At 54.4% G+C, this 10599-nt stretch overlaps 1 protein-coding gene across 6 annotated transcripts; it reads right to left on the reverse strand.

Annotated features, from left to right (window-relative positions):
- Nucleotides 1-119: 119 nt before the first annotated feature.
- FCHSD1 (FCH and double SH3 domains 1) lies at nt 120-9706 on the reverse strand. Of its 6 annotated transcripts, none has more exons than XM_082378654.1 (20): nt 9617-9706; nt 9286-9383; nt 8649-8694; nt 8199-8266; nt 7737-7878; nt 7515-7651; nt 7353-7416; nt 6379-6507; nt 5817-5939; nt 5549-5644; nt 4994-5119; nt 4485-4589; nt 4128-4289; nt 3230-3358; nt 3069-3152; nt 2784-2901; nt 2466-2686; nt 1618-1705; nt 631-686; nt 120-492 (listed from the first exon to the last, which is right to left on the reverse strand). In XM_082378654.1, the coding sequence occupies exons 1-20, from the start codon at nt 9635-9637 to the stop codon at nt 427-429; spliced, it is 2079 nt and encodes a 692-aa protein (XP_082234780.1). In that variant the 5' UTR covers nt 9638-9706; the 3' UTR covers nt 120-426. The 6 variants fall into 6 exon arrangements, with proteins under 6 accessions (XP_082234780.1, XP_082234779.1, XP_082234781.1 ...); XM_082378653.1 differs by having other exon boundaries at nt 7737-7893; XM_082378655.1 differs by having other exon boundaries at nt 7737-7872; nt 9617-9705.
- Between the last annotated feature and the right edge of the window lie 893 nt (nt 9707-10599).

A 10599-nucleotide genomic window follows, 5' to 3' on the forward strand; every position in this document is an offset into this window, starting at 1 on the left:
AGCTCCTTCTGACAGGCCTGCCCCCATCCCAGCCCCCAACCCCAGTGGCTCTGGCATCTGGAGTGGTGTGATTCACAGAACCAGGGTGGAGACACAAATAAGCCAGAGCCACTCAAGACTTTGGGGGATGAATTCCAATCCCAGACATTTCAGGGTATTTCACCACCCTAGAGATGGGGTGGTAGCAGAAGACAAAGGAGTAGTTTCAGCCCTTAGAGATGGCTGGAGGATGATGGCAAAAAAGGAGTGGGTTCCAGCCCCAGAAATGGGGAGAGAAGAAGTTTCTACCCATGAAGGTGAGAACGGAAATCAGGGAGATTCCAGCTTTCGGCTGTGTCGCTCTGGATCACCGTGGGGAGGGGTGGTCTCTGACAGCACGGAGATAGGGGCAGCAGCATCACTGGGGGAAAGTGATTCCCCCTGGCTTCAGGTGAGAGGATCTGGGTGGCCAGGATCCGGGGCTTTAGCTGGCGGGGGAGGCGGTGGACGCATCTGTAGGGAACACACAGTCAGTGCACCAGAGGCCTCCCTTGGGGATATCCCTGTCCATTCCCTCTGTCCTGCAGATAAAACAGGACAAGTTGGAGTGACCCCTCTCCAAACACTCTCCTCCAAGGGCGGGGCCCTTACCGGCCTGAGTCGAGGCGCCATTACGTCCAGGGGTCCATGGCAGTCCAGGTCTTGGTCTGGAAATAAGAACCACAAGTCAGTCTTATGACTTTGTTTTGTTCGCTTCTGTATCTCCAGCACTTAGGACAGTGGCACTCTGTAAATATTTGTTGAATTAACAAATAGTCACTAACCTAGGTCATACAATCCATCAATCCATCCAACCTCAACACTTATTGAGCACCTGCTGTATAATCCGCCCTGCTAAAGGTACCCGGGGGCAGGAGGGATCCACACCGCCCCCACCCCTAATGGCTGCCAGGAACTGCATAATGAAACACCAACAGACACAATGAATGACTGAGTCCTAAATCATTCATAGTGAACGACAGGTGCTGGAGAAGCGGGGTGCAGAAAACGCTCACAGGGATTCCAGGGTCGCAGTGGCGGGGGGGTGCAGTGAAGAAAGTGAAAGTACCTTTTAGAAAAGATGGTTTTAGGAAAGATGGATGAGGAAACAACAAGAACAAGGAAAAAAAAAAAGAAAAGATGGATGAGGAAAATGATGCAAACCAGGTGTTTGCAGGATTCAAGAACACTAAGGGCAGAGGATGTGTATTGGGAAAACACTGTGGGAGAAAATGGCTAATTTTTAAAATAATAATAATGAGAAAACAGCTACTAATTGCATGCTTGCTGTGTGCCCAGCACAATGCTGGGCACTCTACAGACGTCCCTTTAACTCTCACAACTCAGTGAGGGAGGGACCTTCCTCCTCACTCTGTAAAGGCCCAGACACGTTAAATCACACACTAGGAAGTCACAGAGCAGAGTCTGAACAGTGGGCCCAGCTCCAAAGCCCAAGCTCTTCTACCATCATGCTTCAGAGAGCCTGATGGAGGAGGTTCCTGAGGACAGGCAGAGGGGCTGAGTGTAACCCAGGAGTTCCAGACTTCCTCCTTCTTCCGGTCTCTTACCCTCCCAGGGCCCCCAGCTCCTTCTACTCACCACCGGGCAGGACAGGTGCAGGCGACCCATCCAAGGCAGAGGTGGGTGCAGGAGGGGAGAAGCTGGGAGGGGAAGGGGATGGCAGCATCTGGGGATGAGGGGGCAAAGAGTTATTCCTGGCATGTGGGAAGGTTTCACCAGCTCTTCCTCCTAGCCCATCTTCAGTTCCTGTCCCGTCACTCCCCAGTCCAGAGAGGGACCAAATGCTTGTATCTGGGTGGGGCTTGTAGGTGATACACATTTCAACAGCCAATATATATTGACACTTAATATGTCCCGGGCATTTTGCTAGCACTTCGCATGCACTAATTCATTCAATCCTCACCAACACCCCATGAGGTAAGGATTTGATGATTCCTGTGTCAGAGGTGAGACTCAGGTTAATCCATCTATCCAAAATCACAGAGCTAGTTAGTGACAAAGTCCTGGCTAGAACTCCTGACTCCTACTCCTATGCTCTTCTTGCTAGAACAACAGGTACCATATATCAAAGCACCTATGGGCCACTGTGCTAAGCGCTTTACTTCCATTATCTCTAATCAGGATAGTTAGCCTCCTGAAAGAGGTATTATTGTCCCCCTTTTACATGCATGTGAAGAAACAAGCTCAGAGAGGTCTAATCACTGCCTAAAGTAACAAAATAGGAATCTGAACTAAGATCCAGCTCTAAAGCAGGACAACCAAACGCTAATGAAGACTGCCTTGGTTTCCCTTTTCTCTGTGCCAAAGGAGATGGGAGTCCCAAGCCACTATGGGGGGGAGGGGGCATTAAGACGAATATGGGACCTCCCTGGCATGGGAGCGTCAACCCAGACGTGCCTGGGGACCCAGGGAAAAGGAAGCCTCACCTGTTCAGGGTCTGAGAGTTCAGATGGCCCTGGGGGGCCAAGTAGCTCCTCCACCAGCAGGGAGGGGAAGACCCCAACATGGCCCCCAAATTCTCCCCTCCAGAAGCCGTCATCCACTCCATCCTGGGCCCGGGGCAGCAGGCGGATAAGCGCCCCCTCGGGGAAGCTCAGTTCCTCTGCGCTCTGTCCTGTGTAGCTGTACAGGGCGCGGGCCAGGAACGCTGCCGAAGCCCAGGAGAGATGGTGAGGGGAAGAGGCGGGCAGCAGTGCCCCCAGACCAGGGCCACAACCACTCAGTAACTCTTCTCCCTTTCTTACCTGTGGGCTCTGCCCCCGAAGGATTGTCGCTGTCATGGCTGCTCTCAGGGAAGGAGAGGTCCGGGAAGTTGAGATACCGCTCAGGGACAAAGCCTACCTCACCGTGCTGGTTCCGAGCCTGCTCACCCAGCAACACGAACAGAAAGCAGGCTTGCCTCAGCAGTCCACGGCCCTGGCCCTCCTCCACTCAGGCTTCCAGCTGTGCCTGGCTGGGTCTTTACGGGCCACAGAGAAGTCACTCCCACTGCCCCCTTGCCAAGGTCAGAGCCCCGGGTCCATACCCACCTTGACCCATTCATCGGCATCTCCCTCCTCTATGACCTCCAGCCACTCGCCCTCTGTGATGGTCAGCTCGTCCTCATGTCCTGCCTGGGCCCCACAAAGAAGGATTCAGGACTGGCTGTTCCCCATCCCTGCCTGACTGAGGTCCCCACCTCCATTCACACCTGATAGCCAAACACCACATGGACAGGGCAGGGGAGGGGCCTGGTGGCCAGGGCTGGGGGGGCGGGCTCCTCAAAGAGCTCCCCAGTCTCCTCACATTCCTCAAAGTCAGAGAGCTCAGCATCCTCAGCCTGGGGGGACAGAGAACAGACATCCTTGTGAGGCCCAGTCTCAAGTACCCACTATATCTCTCACTCCTCCATTCTACCTTTTTTTTTTTTTAACATCTTTATTGGAGTATAATTGCTTTACAATGTTGTGTTAGTTTCTGCTGTATGACAAAGTGAATCAGCTACATGTATACATATATCCCCATATCCCCTCGCTCTTGCGCCGCCCTCCCACCCCATCCTACCCTTAACACTGTGGATCCTCCTCCAAGGTAGTACCACCCATCCGTTCACCCTGGGTCACAGGCAGAACCACCACAAGATAATACTAACAATAATCACATAGTTACAGTATTGAGCGCTTATATGTGCCCAGCACAATGCTAAGTATCTTATGTACATTGTCTTGTTTAAACTTCTTAATAACCCAGTGTTATTTTGCGAAACTATTAACCTAATTTTCTTAATGGGAAACTAAGGCTCAGAAAGGCTAAGTCACTTTCCAAGATCACACAGCTAGTAAGTGGACTGGCTGGTACTCAAACTGCTTATAGTCTGCTCTGCTCTCAGGACCTTTCATAACCACCATCCTATACTCCATAATACAAGTTCATTGAGAGCTCTCTGTGTTACAAACTGTGCCAAGAGTCATACTTAAGTGATTTCATTTAAGCCTCACAACAACGCTTTGAGTCAGTTACTAGTGTGATTCCCACTTTATAAGCTCTGCTTTCCACTGGGGCTCTTTACCCTCCTGGGCGTGTATGGGTAGGGAGTGGAGGGAGCTCACCGTGGGAGAGAGGTCCCTCTGGGACAGCCGGGCCTCGCTGAGCCGTCGCTCCTGCTCCACCTCATCCTGGGCCTGGGTCATGGCTGGCTTCAGCCAGTGCTGCACATCCAGGCCAGCCCCCTGCAGCAGGGCCAGCCGGGCAGCCCCCTTCACCTGGCTCACCTGACACAGGGAAGAGGGGGTCAGTCAAGGCTGTGGCTGGGCCTGCCCTTGGGAGGTGAGTGGAGCCTCCTCCCCAGATATGTCCACCCTCTACCTCCTGCCTCCAGTCTCCCCACCGTCAGATAAAGGAGTGGAGGAGGGTGTTGCCGGAGGAGGTGCGATCTCAGTGGCTCTGACCCCAGGGCTGTGCCTCACCTGTGCCCGCCGGACGCTCTCCCTCACTTCCTGCAGCCGCTGTTCTATGCCTGGAGCCTCCCGCTCTGAAGCCTGCTGCCGCCTCTGCTCCAGCCGCTGCAGCACCTGGTTGGGGACGCAGAGGACAGGAGTGGGTGGAGATACTATGGGGCACAACTTACTAATAACCTGGTAGTTTCCTAGTTGTTTCACATGCATTATGTCATCTCATCTTCCCTGTGATGTGGGTGCTATCATTAGCTCCACTTTAATGATGAGGAAACTCAGGTCCAGAGAGCTTAAGTCACTCCCTTGCTCAGGGTTACATAACTAGGAAGCAACAGAGCAAGATTTGAGTCCAGGTGAGTCTAGTCCCAAAGGTTATGCTCTTAAATTACTGTGCCACGCTGTCAGCTTAAATTAGCCTTCCCTCCCCTCCTGCCTGCAGCCCCATGACATCCCCAGTGACGCCGGGCTCCCCATCTCTCCGCTCTTCTTGCCCACCCCCAACACCTGCGCCCCCACCTCACCCGCTGCCCATGGTTCTGGATCTTGTAGTCTCGGGCAGCTCGGCTGGTCCAGCGTTGAACTTCTTTCTCCAGGCTACTCTGCCCGGCCACACCTCCTGCGCCCTGCTCCAGCTCCAGGACACACACCTGAATGAATGGGGAGCTGTGAGGATGACCTGATGCTGCTCCTTCTCTATTCCCCCTCCCTCCACTTCCCTCCTTTTCTTCTTCCCTGTCTCCTGACCTCCAGGGTCAGGGACAAATAGCTGGGAGCACACACCTATGACTGTGGACACAGGTGTGCATTCATGTGGACACACAGAGAGTCCCAGAAGTGGGATCCGGGTTGAGGGACAGAGGTAGAATGAAGAAGATAGTGCAGTGAAGGGACAGAAGGGTGGGAGGAAGTGTGTTAATTTGTGTCCTGGTGGGAGGGAGGTGAACTGGGGTTCTGAAACCCTCTCTCCATGGTTTAGTAGTCTCTAAGTTAAAACCAGGACAAGGATAATGGGGGAGAGGCCTACACCACAGTCCCCTTTCCAAGTGGCCTGGTTCCACCTAGCAGAGAGGTCTCACCTGATCATTCCCTGCTGGCTGGAACTGCTGAGGTGGGGTGGGGGAAAATACTCCGGGCTCCTGAAGAAAAAGCTCCAGATCCTGCTCCCAGCTTACCTGGGAGTTGGAAAAAATCAAAGTCGGCCACTCACTGGCTCCCTCTCCAAGCCTGTCCCCAGCCCTTCTTGGTAGAGAGAGGACAAGGTGAGAAGGAAAGGGGCAGACATGCAGTGGTGGAGGGGGCGCTGTACTGGGAGAGAAGGGTAAAGAGGATCTCTGGCGATCTTACCTGGGAGGTCGCCTGCCCCCCACGGTGGGCATGCTCCAGAGCCATCTCTGCAGCTTCCAGCTCAGTGCGGCTCAGTGAAGTCAGCGGGTCCCTCAGGTGGTCCAACAGCTCGCTGACCAGGGCCTGGAGAGAACCCCAAGATGCTGACACCACCCTTCCCTCAAGCAGGCTCTCTGTCCAGGTTTGAATGGGTGATGGGTATGAGGTATGGGAAATTGAGAAGGAATAAGACATTATTATTGCTTCTAATAATAGACCATCATGTGTGCACAGCACTTAACAGTTTAAAAAGCACTTTCACATTCATTCTCTCCCTTAAGCCCCATTAGTCTTATAAAGTAGGCAGAGCAGAGGTTAGTCCTGATGAAGAAACTGGGGTTCAGAGGGGTAAGTATTCTGCACAATGTCATGAAGCCAGCTAGAAGCAGAAGCGGAACCCAGGTATGTATCTTCTGCCTACTCTGAGCAGGCTAGGTCCCCAGCCCCACCCAGCCTGATGGTGGTGGGAAGCAGGGAGACGCCCTCCCTGCTGAGAGGCAGGGGTATCTAGGCTGAGACTGGCCTTGAGCACGGCCGGCAGTTCTTCCTGGTAGTAGTGGTCAAGGTGGGCATTGGTGGCCACCAAGTTGAGCAGGTACTCATTGCGGGCCGCTCTCAGCTGCTGGGAGTACTGGGCCGACTGGGCAGACAGCTAGGAGAGGAACATAGGTGTCAACTGGGAGCCCTGGACCCTTGGGGTCCTTCCACGGCCAACGCAGATCCAGAATGGATTCTCACATTACTGAGATAACTGGCAAACCATACTAAAATTTTTACATACTCACAATTCCTGCTCAAAATCCTCTAGTGGCAACTGCATACATTTAGGATAAAATCCCAACTGCTCCTTACCGTGATCTACCAGGTCCAACATGAGCTGGCCCCAGCACCCTCTCTGAGTCTTTCCACAGTGCTCGTCCCCTTGCTCACAGTGCTCCAGCCACACTGGCCTTCTCTCAGTTCCTCGAGCCTACAAAGTTATTCCCACCTCAGAGCCTTTGCACTCACCATTGCCTCTCCCTGGAATGTTCTTCCCCTACATCTCTGCATGGCTGGCTCCTTCTTGACACTCAGGCCACCTGTTCAGAGAGGCTTTCCCTCTAAATTACACTCCCCTGTTATGCTTTATTGTATCACCTTCTTTTCATTTATTCTAAGTCTTTGTTTATTTACTATCTGTCTCCCCTAACCAGGCTGTGGAGGCAGGAGCTCTGCTGGTAGTGTTCCCCACCATATCCCCAGTGTTTCAAACAGTGCCAAGTACATAGAAGTCCTCAATAACTGCATATTAAAGGAATGAAGAACAAAGGTACTATTTCCATTTTATAGATGAAGAAAATGAGGCTCAGAGAGATCAAGTTTACCAAGGTCATGCACCAAGGAAGTAGGGTAGCCTGGATTCATCCAGTCTCTCTGACTTATGCCCCCGGGGTTCCAAACCACTAGACTAATCTGCCCACCTCTCCCTGCCCCCACTCATGCCCACATCCTCTGAACCTTGGTGCTGAGTTTCTGGAGACTGGTCCGAGTGTGGAAGAGGCCATGGTCACTTCGGTTAAGCCTGTGCAGGCAAGGGAGAGGAGCGGAGGTCAGGCCTAGCCATGGCACCTTGGCTCCATCCCCCGACGCCACAGGCTTCCTAACTCCCCATGACCCCACCTGGCCTGGACATCAGCCGCTTTCTCCTGTGCCAAGGCCCACACCCGTTCACGCTGCCCATACAGCTTTCGACTTCGGCTCAGCTCCCGGACAGACTGCAGCACCTCGGCCTGCGCCCTCTGGAGGTTCTCTGCTCCCTAGGGGCATGGACACACAAGTCCTGATCCAGATCACCTCCATCCCCGAGTCAGCCCTTCCTTCACCCCATCCACTGAGCCATACCTTCCTAAGCACCTGCTCCTTAGCGCTCCGTCCTGTGCCTCCTGCCAGGTCACGGTATCGGTCAGATGCCTGGAGCCGGGCTTGGCCCCCAGCCATGGTGGCATCCAGCAGGCAGCGCCAGGCACCAAACACCATCCTGCCTCTCTCCAGAGAAAGTCTGCATTGAGGAGGGGAGCACTCCAAAGCTTCACGAGATGCGCCCCCCCCCCCAACACCACAGGAGACAGACTGCTTTCCCATCCCCCTCGTCTGGGAGCCCATCAATCGATCAGCCATTAGCTCGGCCACAAGGATCACTTATGCCCTCCGCCCCCATCCAGTGTCCTTGCTGGGTCAGCTGCTCTCCCGCTGCTGTGTCAGCTCTACCTGCCGCTCACGTGCCCTCCTCATAGGTTCCTGGGGTTGAGCTCCTCATCCCTTCGTGGCTCCCTGGCCTCCCCACCACCCCACCATGGGACCCACCTGCTGTCCATCTCCCCACTCCGGTGTCCTTCCCTCTTCAGAAATGGCCCAGCCAGTTTCTGGAGTGCCTGGTGGGAAAGTCATCACACACCCAGTTCCCTTTCAAAGACTCTCCCCACTTGGGAGAGTGTATGATCAGAGTATAATAATGCCACCCACTTTGCTAAGTGCTTTACATACATTAACTTATTCCGTCCTTACAACAACCTTGCGTGAAAGTACAGTTATTATTATTCCCATTTTACAGAGAAAGAAATTGAGGCCAAGAAAGGTTAAGTAACTTGTCCAAGGTCACACAGCTAAAAAGTACTACAGCAGGGATTTGACACAAATTTGCCTGGTTCTAGGCATTTGCTCTTGACCAGGACAGGAGTATGTGTGGAGGCACATTGCTGGTAGTGTAAAGGAGGCTAGAACAAAAGGGAAGGTCCAGAGAAAGGAGTCCCATACCTGCCCATACTCCCGTTCAATGGCTGCCCTCTGCTTGCTGTAGGATCTGTGGAGATTAGGGGGGTGGTGTGGTGTTACTGTTTGGTCCGTTTCTCCCACCCTCGACCCTCTCCTTAGCCTGGGCAGGAGGGAGAGGGGAGCCAGGCCTGGAGTGTGACTATACCAGGAGGGCCTGAGACTGAAGAGAGAGTCCTTGAGATCACCTCGGGCAGCCGCCGCAAAGGACAACCTCACTTCAGTGCTCAGAGCCTCAGCAGGATCCTCCCCACCCCTGGAGAACCATCTGTGAGCTTGGAGGTGAGGACTGATGGGGGTCAGCTGAGTACAGTGTGTGCCAGCCTTCCAACAGGTCTGGAAGAGGGAGGGGGGATTCTGTCCTAAGCTTGATTGTGGGTGTGGAGGGGGCGGTGTGGAGTGAAGGGGTTTGAGGGAGGGTCCCTGTGTGTTTATGTGTGTTGGCGTGCGCGGAAGGATAATTCGTATCCGGCATCTGGAGAGGGAGGCCTAGGATGACGGCCTTGAATGGGCAGGTTGGAGAGCTCTTCACCCCCGCCCACCCCGACAGCTGTAGTATGTTGGAGAAGAGGCGGAGCGTGTGACAGAGAAAGTCGGGGTACGTGGAGGGGGTCAGGGCTACCTGATATCCTCCAGTAGGTCCGCCTCTCTCTGCTGCCGGGTCTGAAGGATGCTCAGCTGCTCCAGGAAGCGAAGCTTCACCTCCTGGGATGGCTTCACCTGTGTGGGTAAGAAGAGGATGAAGACCCCTGGCGCAGGGACCTGAAAAACACTCCGCGCAGGCAGCGGTGAGGGGGCGGGGCCAGGGAGGAGCTGGGCTGTTTCCTCGGTTACTTCTGGGTTGACCCTTGAACCCCTTCCTACTCTTCGTCCCCCACCGCAGGTCTGGTGCCCCTTTGCGCCGCATCACTCCCCCAGCCCGGCAGGAGTCCCCGTCACCAGGCCAAGCTCACTTTTCGGGGCGGCGGCTGCATCTCCGCTCCGGCCCAGGCAGCAACTCGACTCCGGAACTCGAGGAAGCCCCGCCCACAGATAAGCCCCGCCCAGGACCTGGCCCAGCCCCGCCCTCGCCCCGCCCACGCCTGATCAGTCTCTTCGCTGGGCCGCGAAGCGCCAAGAGCAGCAGGAACTAAACCTCTGTTGCTGCTGAGAATACCCCGGAAAGGTTCCGCGCCGCCCTGTGGACTCCGCGTCCGCTGGGCTGTAGGGGGAACCCCAGGTTTCTGTGTCAAGACGCCTGGGTTCTATTTCTGGTGGAGAGCGGCTGACTTAGTAATTATTTCTAATCATTCGTTTACATATGCAGATCTCCAGTCCCGACGCGACGGGTGAAGGATGGTGAGGAACTCAATCTGTAACCAGGGAAACTGAATCACTGGATGCCTGAGCGCAGATGCGTGTGATGAGAGAAACAGGGCTGATCTCAGACCTTTTCCCAATTCCCACTGAACTGGAAAAGCCGGCGTGAGTGAGGGTGAGAAAGACGCCTGGAGCCAGGAAGGAACCATTACCAGAGGAAAAGACAGGGCCAGTGGAAACGAAACCAGCGAGTGGGCGTGAGCTGGGAGATGAAAGTGGGGACTTGCAACCCAGAAAGCCCCTATCGCCTTTAGGGCCTGCCCTTAAGGTTCTGCACCCCAGGACATACCCCCTATCCCTGCCCTGGCACTGCTTTCTGAGGATCTGCACACACACTTTCCTCATCCTCCTCACCTATCCATGGCCCACACCTCCTCACCACACCCCCAACTTGGAAAAGGCAGATATCTGTGGCCCAAACTCCAGATTCACATTTCCAACAGCTCACCTGACACCACCACTTTATCTAAATAGGTACCTCAAACTTTCAAACGGCTCCTTCTACCTGATCCTTCCCCAGTCACCTCCCCCACGTAACATACTAAATGGAACCATTCTCCATCCAGTTAGGAGAGTC

The sequence above is a fragment of the Balaenoptera borealis genome, assembly GCF_965194805.1.
Source record: "Balaenoptera borealis genome assembly, chromosome: 2".
Classification (NCBI taxonomy): domain Eukaryota; kingdom Metazoa; phylum Chordata; class Mammalia; order Artiodactyla; family Balaenopteridae; genus Balaenoptera; species Balaenoptera borealis.

Bases quoted from the DNA above. Each gene is read 5' to 3' on its own strand.
- FCHSD1 (XM_082378653.1), bottom strand. From the start codon at position 9,637: ATGCAGCCGCCGCCCCGAAAA. The intron at 6,508-7,352 runs GTTCAGAGGATG...TTCCTCTCCTAG, and splicing joins TCCAGAAACTCAGCACCAAG to CTGTCTGCCCAGTCGGCCCA. The intron at 2,902-3,068 runs GTGGGTATGGAC...CTGGGTGAGCAG, and splicing joins ATGCCGATGAATGGGTCAAG to GCTCGGAACCAGCACGGTGA.